General features: G+C 48.0%; 2 protein-coding genes across 2 annotated transcripts; one reads left to right on the plus strand and one right to left on the minus strand.

The window, feature by feature from the left end:
• Nucleotides 1-4,152: 4,152 nt before the first annotated feature.
• LOC142485995 (histone H2B 1.1-like) lies at nt 4,153-4,672 on the minus strand. The gene has a single exon (XM_075584657.1). It carries the CDS (start codon nt 4,651-4,653, stop codon nt 4,273-4,275), a length of 381 nt encoding a protein of 126 aa, XP_075440772.1. The 5' UTR covers nt 4,654-4,672; the 3' UTR covers nt 4,153-4,272.
• Nucleotides 4,673-4,979: 307 nt separating this feature from the next.
• On the plus strand, nt 4,980-5,375 carry LOC142486001 (histone H2A type 1-like). Its single transcript, XM_075584663.1, has one exon. The coding sequence runs from the start codon at nt 4,980-4,982 to the stop codon at nt 5,373-5,375; it is 396 nt and encodes a 131-aa protein (XP_075440778.1).
• Nucleotides 5,376-16,682: the final 11,307 nt, after the last annotated feature.

Here is a 16,682-nt window from a genome sequence, read left to right on the forward strand (position 1 = left end):
AGGGTCCCACCGCTCCACGGGAACTGCAACCGATCACGGCAACACCAACCGCATGGGAACAGCAACCGCCGTTATCAGCTTTCTGCCTAACTACTTCTAGAGTGACAGCAACCCTAACCTAGGGTCTGTCCCTGAGGAACCGCAACCTGAGGTGACTTGGGGGAAACTCCTAGGGCCTGCGGGGTTATAACCTGCCCCACTCTCCTAGCTACCCAAGTCCCTAATTCTCCCTATAACTTGCTACTCGCTACTCCTAACACTAACACGCCTGCAGCTGACACACAGCTCTCACTGTCAGCCTGCAGACACTGACACACGCTGCACACACACTGCACTCAGTACACGCAGCGTCAACATGCAACACTCATACACAGCAACCTGGAACCCGCAGCAAACACACTGCTCGCACGCTGTGCCTATTTGCCAGTGCGCACAGCACTACCCGCTGTGGCACTGCCAAACCTGCACCTTACACACACTAAGGGTGACCTCCCTATCTAGGGCCGTCCCTTATCAGTTACCCACTAACCTGGTGGGGAGTTGGGGCCTACCTGGAGGGTGTGGGTACCTATCAGGATGCAGGAGCTGCACTCACTCGCTGCATCCTTCCTTCCCCTTCAGCTCCGCTGCTCCAACTGACGTGACTCATGCAAAAGCCCGGGAAATGTATCTCTTTTCCCTCCAGGGCAGTCCTACAGCCCTATTGGCTCCTATCAAGCACCTGGTGCCTGCCTCGCTATGCCTCATGGGAATTGTAGTCCCGAGGCCCCTACAATAACATTGGGGCCGCGTGCGCTCCTCCCCTCTGCCTACACAAACCTGTAATGGCCGCCGCAACCTCTCACTAACTTCCCGTACTCTCGCGCGACTCTCCTGCGCCTTCCCTGCCCTCACGCAACTGCTCCCTGCCTCTCGCAGCCTCCCTGCGCATGCGCGAGCTAACTGGGCCGCCGGGGACTCACTGCGCATGCGCGACTTGAAGCGCAATGGCGGCGCCCTGCTCTGCGGCCGCCAGGACCTTAGAGACGCGATTGCGGCCTTAGCAACGGCCCGATCGCGTCCCCGGCAACCGGCCGCAGGCAGGAGAAGCCGCGCTGCTCCCTGCTCCAGCCCCCACCCTTGGAAACAGCCGTCGGGTTGTTCAGTACCCGCGATCGAGCTGCGCCAGGGGAGGGGGGTCTCCAGGAGCTGCTGGGGACCAGGGTTACATATACATAGTGAAAACTAAATCTAGAAGACAAAGGAGACTTTTGGTTACATCCTTTGATCAAATAATGCCAAGCTTGGTAACCAACTTCAAGGTCAGTCTCAATAGCAGGTCCCTATGCTAAATGCATATACATGTTCTGTGAAATATACCCTGTAAAGGGCTGCCAATTTCTCATTACTATGCCATCCGAGGTTTGTGCCGGAGATAAACCAAAGTGAGGCGTGTAAGTGGAGGCGAGCAGGCGATTTGAACTTGCTATAGTGCAAATATCATCCCTGGATTACTGCGCTACCCACAGCGGACGGAGCGTGGAAGCCTCCCGGGTTAGCCTTGGAAGCGGCGCCTGGCACCTAGTTGAGAAAGGATTCCCTGTTTAGGTGTATTTGTGCCCAAACTGTGGGTAGCGTCGTCTGTCGACCTCATTCAAAATGTGTGTGTGTGTGTGTCCGATGTTAAGTGTCCTTGTCTCCTGTGACTGATATCACAACCTGCAAATAATATCCACCTCCCCAGGACCAGCTGTGAGATGAGGGCCGTAACTTTTCCTGGGAGTGCGTCTGTTTCTCTCCTGGGCTTTGCATGTACAGTAGACCGTTGGCATCTCGTTTCTCAAGGTTACGTTTCCTAGACAATGGAAAATTAAATAGAAACGTGTTATTGGGAGTTTTTAAACCCCACTATTTTGGGGTGGGGAGGGGGAGATATTTTGCACACCCCCAGGTTCCTAGTTTATGGTTGTGCTACTCCCCAATGTTGCTGTGATTAAGGATAAACAGCTCCTATAAAAATAAGAGTTTTTTAAGAGGTTTCAAATACGATGTTATGTCAATGTTTCTCCATAAGACGAAACATTGAGGAATTCAAAATAAAATGTAATATAAAAATAAATTTAAATAAAAAGGCAAACCCTACATCTCAGATAACAGATTTGTATAATGAGTCCATTCACTTCTCCATCTCACCATTGTGTGTCTGTAGTGACGATGATGGGATAAGCTGTCTAACCAGGATCACCTTACAGTGGGGGATTTGTGGAGACTAATTAGCAGAGAAATCATTATCCTCCTGACAATGATGGATGACATTAAACTATGAGGTCACATAGAAAGCTATCACAGAGCCCTTACCCCACCTCCTCCCACCCCCTCCGCACAGCACTAGGTACATGGCCGCCGCTGCTTCTCCTCTTGCTCCTCCGTCTTATTACATGAACCACATTCACCCACCGTGCAGCCTCCGAACTAAAGCCCGGTGCGCGGGGGATCACGGGAGATGTAGTTCCGGGGAAGTGAAGCTGGGAGTCAGGGACATGCATAGTAATGTATTGCAATGGAGACCTTACTGCGCATGCCCATTATCAAGAGTCTCGGTCACCATAGAGATGATAGACGATGCACTCGGCGGCCATGATTACTTTGGGCAGATCCCATTGAGTGTAATGATAACTAAGGGCAGAGGAATGAGGCAACCAAACTGTGCAAAACAATGTGACTGGAATAACATGGGATCTTTGAATGAATATTACGGAGCTTGGATTTAGAATATAGACAGTAATTGAATAGATGTAAAAGTTTCACAAGTGATGTTGGGATAGTGAAGGAACAGCCCAAGTGTTTCTTATTAATGCGAGTTATACATTTGTGTTTTGCTGCCTTTCTCCCTCTATAGATGTTATGGGGAATGTGGCATCTCTGGCAGTCTCAGCACCTGTACATGTATTTGTGTGTTTTGCTCAGTGATCATTTTGCAAATTCAGGATTTTACTCAATGTTTTTCATTACATTATGGGCTATTCAAGGGATTAAACCTAAATGTATCAAGAATGATGCAGCAATGTCAGAGTCCTATTGATTTGGACTTAATTCACACCAATTCTATTAAGGGAAGCCACACAACGTGCAGTGTGTCACAGAACTATCTGGGGGTGAAACCTCTGATTCAGATCACGTGAGAAATCCAGGTCTCCGGATACACGTTAGTGCCAAAGCAATACCGCCACCGTGTGGTGTGTGTGTGAGTGGCAGATATTAAATCCTTTGGCCCTTTTTTACCTTCTCTGTATATTTGTGTTGCCTCGAGACAAGCAAACAGAGTGTGTTACACATTAAATGTGTGGTTTTAGGATTAAAAAAAACCAGGACGTGATAAATATTTGCGATTTAGAGTTCTGACAAGTTATCACAAAACCACATCAACTGCTACTGAAATCTGAGGGAACACATGTTGCTCAGCCTTGTTTATATACTAAAAATGTGCAATCCCTGATAACAGATTGAACAAGGTGACAATAGAAGCCTTTAATGTAACACATCCCAACCTATTTAATGCAGATTTGACCGATTTCTAAATTAATGTCCAACCCAACAGGACAATGAGAAATATCACTTGTTACATTTATGTAAATGGAATAAAAAATGTGCGACAAACTATAAAAGGCCAATTCTGATAATGCAAATGAATGTGCTCGTATCTAACGCATGTGGCAAACACGGATTGCATGGCCTGTTACTAATCCCAAACTGCACTAGAACTTTCCCCCGATCAGATGCGGTATATACCATGCGGGTGTGAGGGCATCATTTCATGCACACTTATTCTGACACGTGCACATATAATCGGTATTTTAGTGAGGCTCAAAAAAAGTAAATGAGGGGAAAATAATCGCAGGTTATTAAACCCAAATCCTACTTCCCGAGCACGAACTCCATTACTAACACAGCAGCGCCACCCTGTGGGATGTGTGTGACCTGCAGATTATCTGAAGGGGATTCTCGGCGATTGTCACTTTGTCTGCGGTTCTCCCGCCTCTTACTAACAAAACAACACAAGTACAGCAAACACGTGGCTGGGTAGGAAGCCAGAAAGAGCTAAAAATACATCACATAAGATACTTTATAATATATAATAGCTACAAAAGCAAATAACTGAAAAAGTGCAATGTATAATAGAACACTTCCCTTTTATCCCGAGCACAGATGACATATGAGCATATCTCTTATAGTGATAAAGTGGGTGGCTCTTAGAAGAGCCTTTGTGTTTGTGGATCAGTGATGAGATCGGGGTTACTTGGCGCTGGTATACTTGGTGACCGCCTTGGTGCCCTCGGACACGGCGTGCTTGGCCAGCTCTCCCGGCAGCAGCAGGCGCACAGCGGTCTGGATCTCCCGGGAAGTGATGGTCGAGCGCTTGTTGTAATGAGCCAGACGGGACGATTCCCCTGCGATGCGCTCGAAGATATCATTCACAAAGGAGTTCATGATGCCCATGGCCTTGGAGGAGATGCCGGTGTCAGGGTGAACCTGCTTCAGCACTTTGTACACGTAGATCGCGTAACTTTCCTTCCTGCTCTTCCTACGCTTCTTCCCATCCTTCTTCTGGGTCTTGGTCACGGCTTTCTTAGAGCCCTTCTTGGCCGCTGGCACAGACTTGGCTGGTTCAGGCATGTCGGGCGATGCTTCCTCTCCAAACAGCAGAGAAACAATGTCACCTAAACCCCCAGCAGCTCTATTTATAGGAGTCCTATGCAAACTAGCAGCCCCAGCATTCTGTTCTTCTATTGGCTGACTTTATCATGTGACCGTTTATGACATCATCAGTTTTCTTTCAAATTAGATGATTGGTGGTTACAGGATTATGGAACTGATTGGCTGTTTTCAAAACTGACCAATCACAGAGGAGTTCGGCTGCTGTCAGAGTGTATAAATAAGGGCACAGGGGGCGGGGTTTGTCACTTCTTCTGTTACCCGAGCTGCTGTCTGACTGATACACGATGTCTGGAAGAGGCAAACAAGGCGGGAAAACTCGCGCTAAGGCCAAGACGCGCTCATCTCGGGCTGGGCTGCAGTTCCCAGTCGGCCGTGTGCACAGGCTGCTTCGGAAGGGAAATTATGCTCAGCGTGTGGGGGCCGGAGCCCCGGTCTATTTGGCCGCAGTGCTGGAGTATCTGACCGCTGAGATCCTGGAGTTGGCCGGTAACGCCGCCCGGGACAATAAGAAGTCCCGCATCATCCCCCGGCACCTGCAGCTCGCTGTGCGGAACGACGAGGAGCTGAACAGGCTGCTCGGAGGGGTCACCATCGCTCAGGGGGGTGTCCTGCCCAACATCCAGGCCGTGCTACTGCCCAAGAAAACCGAGAGCCACAAGCCGGCCAAGAGCAGCAAGTGAGCTTCACCCCCGAGACCAGGAGCAGAGATCCCCACATACCCAACACAAAGGCTCTTTTCAGAGCCACCCACAGCATCAAAAAAGCGTTATAGTATTTCACATTTCCTGCAGGACATGTGTTTATTATATTTCTATCTCCATTCTAAGTCACTTTAATTGTTTATGATAATAGTTCTCTTCATTTGTAAAGTAATGTATAATTAAGTCCATGTATGTGGAGGTGTCAGTTCTGTCATTAGAAACAGTACTGCGTTTGATACGACACTGCAGAAAGCAAATCAATATTTAATACCATAAAGGCACCTACTGTATATATAACTTGGGGGTGAACTTTAATTACCGACATGATGATTTTAAGGAAAAAATCCCATAAAATTGATGAACTGATTAAAGTGCATTTAGTTTGCTGGAACCATAACTATAAAGCTAAACAAAAAAAACGGTTTCTAGTTCATCGCTAAATAAATGAAAACAAAGTAGTGTAGCATGGCTAATACACTATAAAGTAGTGTTTGTTTCTGTTTGTGATTATACAAAAGGCGCAACGTGTTGGTATTAGGAGTCTATTCTTGAAACAATTTACCACACGATGGTGCTGTTGGATTAGAAATCGGTATCTTCATTACTTGGCTTGTAAAGGCTAAAACCTGTTTTATTTCGGACACAAATTCGCAAGTCATGAAGGTGTATTATACTGAAAATGTATATAATGTATCATTAAAGACAAGTGAGTTACATTGATGCAAGAACAATTAAAAAAAAAAATTATTCAACCAACGTTGTTTACAGATTGCCCTGGAACATGCAAAATCAAGTCATAATATAATTAATGTTGACATGTTAGAAAATCAAATAGCATAATGGTATAGAAAGATTCAATAACCAAAAGGCAGAACACATAATTACAGCATCTGGTCTTCGAAATAAACAGCACAAGTTTTTTGGAGGTACAATTTATCAAATTAATTCCATTATGAGCAAGAACAATAATCAGAATTTATTTTTGTACCACTAATATACTCTGTGCTATAAACTAAAAATTACAGAACCTGTCCCTTGTCATTTTTTTTTTAAAATCTGAGGAACAGCAATGTCATGTACGGTCCATCTGTGAGCATGTGGCCCATATACTCTCTGTCACGGACCGCACACAAGTGAGCATGTGATATGCAACCAGGGTTAATACACACGGCTACTCTAGCCAACTCACCTTTCTCCTGCACAAAGTACTTTCAATATGTTTATATTAACCCATTACTCAATTGCAATCCCATCTATGTGCGTACATCACTGGATAATTTAGGCAAAATATGTAATTATTTACCAGAGTCTCAGGTCCCTGTTTATTATAGAAAAAAAAAAAGTGTGCCCTTAACACACAATCAGTTGTAGCTAAATGTGGCAGGCAATGAAAATACTCTCCACAAAGCGTGCACCAGTTTATTCTGAGCCCCAACACATTACTTATTAAATGTTTTAATACCCCCGTCCATGGTCAGTCCGGAGTCCCTGGGCTCTGTTCCCTGTATGGGAGCTGGCGGCACTCACAAGCCAATCGGATCTGGACTCAATGACCGGTTTGGCAGCGTGCTGCCACATGCCGTCTAAGCTCTGATCTGACAGCAAGGTATTGCGGAACTGCCGACTGTGCTCTGGCTCATTGGCCCTAGTCATACTGGCAGGGATAGGGTTGTCAGTTTGGTCAGGTTACACCCAGCTTACTTTACTGGTCTCCTCCAGGACATCCAAGGGATGAACTCCAATGTCCGGGGAGTGCTGGTTTCATTCTTGGGACCCTGAACAAACATAGTGTCAGATGTGGCAAGGTCTCAAGTCTGACAGCAGGTCACAGCCACAATGGGAAATAAAATTGGCAAATAGCCAAGGATAGTGTCGCACCACAAGCAGGAACAGGTGCTGAGGCTGTGGTAAAAACATAGTTATTGGCAACCAGAGAAACACACTAATACGTTTCGCTCCCAAAATAGGGCACACTCGACGGACACACTCTACCCCTATTAGTGGCACATAAAATTGCCATAATCAGTTCCCAACAACATGTTGGTGTTATGGCCTGGGAGGTCTCTGCCATTACGGATGCTCTGGGCCATGCCCTAATCGATGAAAACACGGGGCATCTGCAGGGACTTAGGGGCACCATCGGACAGGTGGCAGATGCTCTGGCCCAAACATATCAGGTTGGACAAGAGCGATGATCATGCCAGGGTCCAACTGGCTGGCCACCATCATAGTGCTGATGGTATAAGGGCACAAATATTTCAACCGCAGAATGATCTGCTCTAGCCCAATGGTGTGCACCTATTATCAACAGTGTGGGCCACACAGGTTTTCATCATAGACCTGGCTCTGATAGCACTGATGAATGGATTTAGTCACCAGTGCATATCTTAATCAGGGACAGACATTATATAGGTCTAACTTAGCTCGCATTTCGTCACACAGTATTACTGTACTTATCCACAGTGTATCAATTGAGTGTGTAGCACACGCCTGGATACACTTATATGGAAAGTGTCTTTGAGTGGGCTCTCACAGGCTCCTCTTGCCTATATCATTAGGTAGCTACTATCAGTAGCGTTTGATCCCCAACATTCATTAGGGATCTTATTATATCCACCCACATACTTGCAGGTGGGTTATTAAGGATAGAGTCACGTGCTGTTTAATACTATTTAATTACGTTTTAACACCCTATTTTTTACTCATGGTTATAAATAAAGCATATTTTTATATTTACAACATTACAATCCTTGTGACTGAGTGCTGAAAGACTGGGTCCTTTTTCTTTCATATGATATAATCACGTCTCCATCCAGTCAGCACCTCACTGTGGTCTAACACTAGCTGTGCGGGTTTTCTTTGCGTGTAGCGAAATATGGAAGAGAGAAGAATCTGCCGTAATTTGACGACCAGGCGTATCGAATACTTGCCTGAATTCTCGAAGAAAGCGAGAATAGTCATGCGTCATGGTAGGCTCCCGCTCCCAGATGGGGGATGCCCAGGCTAGGGCCTTTCCGTTCAAGAGAGACATAATATAGGTCACCTTTGAACGAGCAGTGGGGAAGCGCAAAGGAGATAATTCAAATTGCATCTCGCACTGATTAAGAAACCCTCTGCACTTGTGGGGATCCCCTGCATAGCGGTTGGGAGCCGGGAGATGAGGATTCACAGCCACGGGAAGAAGGGGGGAGGGAAACGCCACAGTTGCCATGGCAGAGGAGCCTGGGGAAGGCTGCAATGAGGAGAGTCTAGAGAGCTCCTGTGTCATGGAGGCAAGCTGCGCCTCTAGCTGGAGAAGTCGCTGCATGGGGCTTGGTTGCTCAACCTCTTCGGGGTCCATGTCTGTGGGGCTGAGCATAATGTTACGCTGAGCTCACCACGGACAAGGAGGGACCCAGAAACTGAGGTGAGATGGGTAACAAACTGCACCCACAGCTACGGACACACACCTGGAAAGTGGAAAATAGGCGTCTGGAACCGTCTGGGAGTATAAGATAAAGTAAGATACTCGCCAGATGAGAAGGGAGGTTCCAGAAGATAGGTGGTACCGAGAGCCTGGGGTCCAGAGCCGGGAGGTAGGTCGGAATCCGCAAACCGAGGTGAAGGGGTCGGGGAGTCCAGGAGGTCAGGATACAAACCAAGGGTAGAAGACCAGAGCGGATCCACAGCCAGGCCGGTTCAGTACGCAAGGGATCACTAAGGAGACAAAGAGACAGGAACTGAGGCAGGCACGACCGTGGTTAACACAGGTCATACAAAGCTATGCTCAGCCAAAGAATGAATGGCTGAGCAAGGTATAAGTAGGAGGAAGGACCAATAGGGAGAGGGGGAGTAACGAGGGAGCAGTCCCAGGAAAGATAGAGATTGGTAGGGAGAAACTCACCACAGCTGTGCTAGATGTGCAGCTTGTGAGCGGTGCATGCGCATCAGGCATGTGCACCGCGTGGGAGAGGCGTGCGCGGCTTCAGCTGGGGGCGGGAACTCCCCCTGAGGGAGGACGTAAAAGTCCTCTGCCGTGCGCGCGTATGCGCGAGATCAGAAGCCGCCGCGGGAAGCGGAGGAGAAGGGAGATCCCGCCCGCGGTGGCGAGAAGGCAGAGCTGGAGTGGGGGTGAGAAAAGTCACGGGGGGAGCCCCTTTATAGAGAGGTGTTCCCGCGGACCTTAAAGTACTCCCCCCCTTGAGAAGCGGCCTTAGGACGACTCCAATATGGCTTTTGGGGAAATTTGGAGTTAAAGAGTCTCAGCAGTCTGGGGGCATGTATTTGATGGTAGGGTACCCAAGATCTTTCCTCTGGGCCAAAGCCCTTCCAGCGAAGCAGGTATTGTACCGAACCCCTTGTCCTCCTGGAATCCACAATAGACTGGATTTCGAACTCTTCCTGCCCCTGAACTATGACTGGTCTAGGGTCAATTGGTGTCTGTCTCTGAAGCCAAGTGAAGGGAACACCGGTCTAACTGGTAGTCGCACAGTCCCCTACATCAGCGCTGATCTTGGTTATATCAGCACTGATGTGTTCGAGGACTTGCCTGTCTTGCCTGTCTCAGAAGTGATTAAACCATTGGCCCCTCTACCAGTTAGACCGGTGTTCCCTTCACTTGGCTTCAGAGACAGACCAGCTGTTTATTGAGAGGGTGGGGGTGGTGCGTCTATGGGTTTTACTGTTCAACCACAGCATTAACCACCTCTATACCCCACTCAGTCACAAGCTGAGTATTTTGGCAATTCTATTTTGCCTTAACGCACTATGTGCTGAGCAGTACCACAGGGGGTCACAGCTAACAACATCATTACTCACAGAGTAGTGTGAACCCTCCTGTACTACTGCAGACACTGTGGAGGTTGCCTCCATGCCATCATTTACCCTCTGTGTGCAACACTTTACTACGCTCACTTAAGGGTAAACTGTCCATATGTGCTAAGTGTCTGCATTTTGCTCTCACTATAACGTATACTGGGCGGCAACAGCAGATATTATTGACATTAGTTTAGGTGTACCTTGGTTAACAACACCTGTATAACACCACTGTTTCCACTGCTACTTACAGGTGTTTCCACCCTATACACTATCTGCAGTTTAGGTGTTTAGATGACCTTATCTAACGCTCCAGTTTTGACATGCTATTCTGTATCCTACTATCCAATGTGTTAATAAGTGTGCACCTATTATCAACAGTGTGGGCCACACAGGTTTTCATCATAGACCTGGCTCTGATAGCACTGATGAATGGATTTAGTCACCAGTGCATATCTTAATCAGGGACAGACATTATATAGGTCTAACTTAGCTCGCATTTCGTCACACAGTATTACTGTACTTATCCACAGTGTATCAATTGAGTGTGTAGCACACGCCTGGATACACTTATATGGAAAGTGTCTTTGAGTGGGCTCTCACAGGCTCCTCTTGCCTATATCATTAGGTAGCTACTATCAGTAGCGTTTGATCCCCAACATTCATTAGGGATCTTATTATATCCACCCACATACTTGCAGGTGGGTTATTAAGGATAGAGTCACGTGCTGTTTAATACTATTTAATTACGTTTTAACACCCTATTTTTTACTCATGGTTATAAATAAAGCATATTTTTATATTTACAACATTACAATCCTTGTGACTGAGTGCTGAAAGACTGGGTCCTTTTTCTTTCATATGATATAATCACGTCTCCATCCAGTCAGCACCTCACTGTGGTCTAACACTAGCTGTGCGGGTTTTCTTTGCGTGTAGCGAAATATGGAAGAGAGAAGAATCTGCCGTAATTTGACGACCAGGCGTATCGAATACTTGCCTGAATTCTCGAAGAAAGCGAGAATAGTCATGCGTCATGGTAGGCTCCCGCTCCCAGATGGGGGATGCCCAGGCTAGGGCCTTTCCGTTCAAGAGAGACATAATATAGGTCACCTTTGAACGAGCAGTGGGGAAGCGCAAAGGAGATAATTCAAATTGCATCTCGCACTGATTAAGAAACCCTCTTCACTTGTGGGGATCCCCTGCATAGCGGTTGGGAGCCGGGAGATGAGGATTCACAGCCACGGGAAGAAGGGGGGAGGGAAACGCCACAGTTGCCATGGCAGAGGAGCCTGGGGAAGGCTGCAATGAGGAGAGTCTAGAGAGCTCCTGTGTCATGGAGGCAAGCTGCGCCTCTAGCTGGAGAAGTCGCTGCATGGGGCTTGGTTGCTCAACCTCTTCGGGGTCCATGTCTGTGGGGCTGAGCATAATGTTACGCTGAGCTCACCACGGACAAGGAGGGACCCAGAAACTGAGGTGAGATGGGTAACAAACTGCACCCACAGCTACGGACACACACCTGGAAAGTGGAAAATAGGCGTCTGGAACCGTCTGGGAGTATAAGATAAAGTAAGATACTCGCCAGATGAGAAGGGAGGTTCCAGAAGATAGGTGGTACCGAGAGCCTGGGGTCCAGAGCCGGGAGGTAGGTCGGAATCCGCAAACCGAGGTGAAGGGGTCGGGGAGTCCAGGAGGTCAGGATACAAACCAAGGGTAGAAGACCAGAGCGGATCCACAGCCAGGCCGGTTCAGTACGCAAGGGATCACTAAGGAGACAAAGAGACAGGAACTGAGGCAGGCACGACCGTGGTTAACACAGGTCATACAAAGCTATGCTCAGCCAAAGAATGAATGGCTGAGCAAGGTATAAGTAGGAGGAAGGACCAATAGGGAGAGGGGGAGTAACGAGGGAGCAGTCCCAGGAAAGATAGAGATTGGTAGGGAGAAACTCACCACAGCTGTGCTAGATGTGCAGCTTGTGAGCGGTGCATGCGCATCAGGCATGTGCACCGCGTGGGAGAGGCGTGCGCGGCTTCAGCTGGGGGCGGGAACTCCCCCTGAGGGAGGACGTAAAAGTCCTCTGCCGTGCGCGCGTATGCGCGAGATCAGAAGCCGCCGCGGGAAGCGGAGGAGAAGGGAGATCCCGCCCGCGGTGGCGAGAAGGCAGAGCTGGAGTGGGGGTGAGAAAAGTCACGGGGGGAGCCCCTTTATAGAGAGGTGTTCCCGCGGACCTTAAAGTACTCCCCCCCTTGAGAAGCGGCCTTAGGACGACTCCAATATGGCTTTTGGGGAAATTTGGAGTTAAAGAGTCTCAGCAGTCTGGGGGCATGTATTTGATGGTAGGGTACCCAAGATCTTTCCTCTGGGCCAAAGCCCTTCCAGCGAAGCAGGTATTGTACCGAACCCCTTGTCCTCCTGGAATCCACAATAGACTGGATTTCGAACTCTTCCTGCCCCTGAACTATGACTGGTCTAGGGTCAATTGGTGTCTGTCTCTGAAGCCAAGTGAAGGGAACACCGGTCTAACTGGTAGTCGCACAGTCCCCTACATCAGCGCTGATCTTGGTTATATCAGCACTGATGTGTTCGAGGACTTGCCTGTCTTGCCTGTCTCAGAAGTGATTAAACCATTGGCCCCTCTACCAGTTAGACCGGTGTTCCCTTCACTTGGCTTCAGAGACAGACCAGCTGTTTATTGAGAGGGTGGGGGTGGTGCGTCTATGGGTTTTACTGTTCAACCACAGCATTAACCACCTCTATACCCCACTCAGTCACAAGCTGAGTATTTTGGCAATTCTATTTTGCCTTAACGCACTATGTGCTGAGCAGTACCACAGGGGGTCACAGCTAACAACATCATTACTCACAGAGTAGTGTGAACCCTCCTGTACTACTGCAGACACTGTGGAGGTTGCCTCCATGCCATCATTTACCCTCTGTGTGCAACACTTTACTACGCTCACTTAAGGGTAAACTGTCCATATGTGCTAAGTGTCTGCATTTTGCTCTCACTATAACGTATACTGGGCGGCAACAGCAGATATTATTGACATTAGTTTAGGTGTACCTTGGTTAACAACACCTGTATAACACCACTGTTTCCACTGCTACTTACAGGTGTTTCCACCCTATACACTATCTGCAGTTTAGGTGTTTAGATGACCTTATCTAACGCTCCAGTTTTGACATGCTATTCTGTATCCTACTATCCAATGTGTTAATAAGTGTGCACCTATTATCAACAGTGTGGGCCACACAGGTTTTCATCATAGACCTGGCTCTGATAGCACTGATGAATGGATTTAGTCACCAGTGCATATCTTAATCAGGGACAGACATTATATAGGTCTAACTTAGCTCGCATTTCGTCACACAGTATTACTGTACTTATCCACAGTGTATCAATTGAGTGTGTAGCACACGCCTGGATACACTTATATGGAAAGTGTCTTTGAGTGGGCTCTCACAGGCTCCTCTTGCCTATATCATTAGGTAGCTACTATCAGTAGCGTTTGATCCCCAACATTCATTAGGGATCTTATTATATCCACCCACATACTTGCAGGTGGGTTATTAAGGATAGAGTCACGTGCTGTTTAATACTATTTAATTACGTTTTAACACCCTATTTTTTACTCATGGTTATAAATAAAGCATATTTTTATATTTACAACATTACAATCCTTGTGACTGAGTGCTGAAAGACTGGGTCCTTTTTCTTTCATATGATATAATCACGTCTCCATCCAGTCAGCACCTCACTGTGGTCTAACACTAGCTGTGCGGGTTTTCTTTGCGTGTAGCGAAATATGGAAGAGAGAAGAATCTGCCGTAATTTGACGACCAGGCGTATCGAATACTTGCCTGAATTCTCGAAGAAAGCGAGAATAGTCATGCGTCATGGTAGGCTCCCGCTCCCAGATGGGGGATGCCCAGGCTAGGGCCTTTCCGTTCAAGAGAGACATAATATAGGTCACCTTTGAACGAGCAGTGGGGAAGCGCAAAGGAGATAATTCAAATTGCATCTCGCACTGATTAAGAAACCCTCTTCACTTGTGGGGATCCCCTGCATAGCGGTTGGGAGCCGGGAGATGAGGATTCACAGCCACGGGAAGAAGGGGGGAGGGAAACGCCACAGTTGCCATGGCAGAGGAGCCTGGGGAAGGCTGCAATGAGGAGAGTCTAGAGAGCTCCTGTGTCATGGAGGCAAGCTGCGCCTCTAGCTGGAGAAGTCGCTGCATGGGGCTTGGTTGCTCAACCTCTTCGGGGTCCATGTCTGTGGGGCTGAGCATAATGTTACGCTGAGCTCACCACGGACAAGGAGGGACCCAGAAACTGAGGTGAGATGGGTAACAAACTGCACCCACAGCTACGGACACACACCTGGAAAGTGGAAAATAGGCGTCTGGAACCGTCTGGGAGTATAAGATAAAGTAAGATACTCGCCAGATGAGAAGGGAGGTTCCAGAAGATAGGTGGTACCGAGAGCCTGGGGTCCAGAGCCGGGAGGTAGGTCGGAATCCGCAAACCGAGGTGAAGGGGTCGGGGAGTCCAGGAGGTCAGGATACAAACCAAGGGTAGAAGACCAGAGCGGATCCACAGCCAGGCCGGTTCAGTACGCAAGGGATCACTAAGGAGACAAAGAGACAGGAACTGAGGCAGGCACGACCGTGGTTAACACAGGTCATACAAAGCTATGCTCAGCCAAAGAATGAATGGCTGAGCAAGGTATAAGTAGGAGGAAGGACCAATAGGGAGAGGGGGAGTAACGAGGGAGCAGTCCCAGGAAAGATAGAGATTGGTAGGGAGAAACTCACCACAGCTGTGCTAGATGTGCAGCTTGTGAGCGGTGCATGCGCATCAGGCATGTGCACCGCGTGGGAGAGGCGTGCGCGGCTTCAGCTGGGGGCGGGAACTCCCCCTGAGGGAGGACGTAAAAGTCCTCTGCCGTGCGCGCGTATGCGCGAGATCAGAAGCCGCCGCGGGAAGCGGAGGAGAAGGGAGATCCCGCCCGCGGTGGCGAGAAGGCAGAGCTGGAGTGGGGGTGAGAAAAGTCACGGGGGGAGCCCCTTTATAGAGAGGTGTTCCCGCGGACCTTAAAGTACTCCCCCCCTTGAGAAGCGGCCTTAGGACGACTCCAATATGGCTTTTGGGGAAATTTGGAGTTAAAGAGTCTCAGCAGTCTGGGGGCATGTATTTGATGGTAGGGTACCCAAGATCTTTCCTCTGGGCCAAAGCCCTTCCAGCGAAGCAGGTATTGTACCGAACCCCTTGTCCTCCTGGAATCCACAATAGACTGGATTTCGAACTCTTCCTGCCCCTGAACTATGACTGGTCTAGGGTCAATTGGTGTCTGTCTCTGAAGCCAAGTGAAGGGAACACCGGTCTAACTGGTAGTCGCACAGTCCCCTACATCAGCGCTGATCTTGGTTATATCAGCACTGATGTGTTCGAGGACTTGCCTGTCTTGCCTGTCTCAGAAGTGATTAAACCATTGGCCCCTCTACCAGTTAGACCGGTGTTCCCTTCACTTGGCTTCAGAGACAGACCAGCTGTTTATTGAGAGGGTGGGGGTGGTGCGTCTATGGGTTTTACTGTTCAACCACAGCATTAACCACCTCTATACCCCACTCAGTCACAAGCTGAGTATTTTGGCAATTCTATTTTGCCTTAACGCACTATGTGCTGAGCAGTACCACAGGGGGTCACAGCTAACAACATCATTACTCACAGAGTAGTGTGAACCCTCCTGTACTACTGCAGACACTGTGGAGGTTGCCTCCATGCCATCATTTACCCTCTGTGTGCAACACTTTACTACGCTCACTTAAGGGTAAACTGTCCATATGTGCTAAGTGTCTGCATTTTGCTCTCACTATAACGTATACTGGGCGGCAACAGCAGATATTATTGACATTAGTTTAGGTGTACCTTGGTTAACAACACCTGTATAACACCACTGTTTCCACTGCTACTTACAGGTGTTTCCACCCTATACACTATCTGCAGTTTAGGTGTTTAGATGACCTTATCTAACGCTCCAGTTTTGACATGCTATTCTGTATCCTACTATCCAATGTGTTAATAAGTGTGCACCTATTATCAACAGTGTGGGCCACACAGGTTTTCATCATAGACCTGGCTCTGATAGCACTGATGAATGGATTTAGTCACCAGTGCATATCTTAATCAGGGACAGACATTATATAGGTCTAACTTAGCTCGCATTTCGTCACACAGTATTACTGTACTTATCCACAGTGTATCAATTGAGTGTGTAGCACACGCCTGGATACACTTATATGGAAAGTGTCTTTGAGTGGGCTCTCACAGGCTCCTCTTGCCTATATCATTAGGTAGCTACTATCAGTAGCGTTTGATCCCCAACATTCATTAGGGATCTTATTATATCCACCCACATACTTGCAGGTGGGTTATTAAGGATAGAGTCACGTGCTGTTTAATACTATTTAATTACGTTTTAACACCCTA

Source organism: Ascaphus truei, unplaced genomic scaffold (genome assembly GCF_040206685.1).
Source record: "Ascaphus truei isolate aAscTru1 unplaced genomic scaffold, aAscTru1.hap1 HAP1_SCAFFOLD_702, whole genome shotgun sequence".
NCBI classification, from domain to species: domain Eukaryota; kingdom Metazoa; phylum Chordata; class Amphibia; order Anura; family Ascaphidae; genus Ascaphus; species Ascaphus truei.

What these genes read in the sequence shown, in the direction of transcription:
- LOC142485995 (XM_075584657.1), bottom strand. Translation starts at nt 4,653, where the DNA reads ATGCCTGAACCAGCCAAGTCTGTGCCAGCGGCCAAGAAGGGCTCTAAG.
- LOC142486001 (XM_075584663.1), top strand. Translation starts at nt 4,980, where the DNA reads ATGTCTGGAAGAGGCAAACAAGGCGGGAAAACTCGCGCTAAGGCCAAG.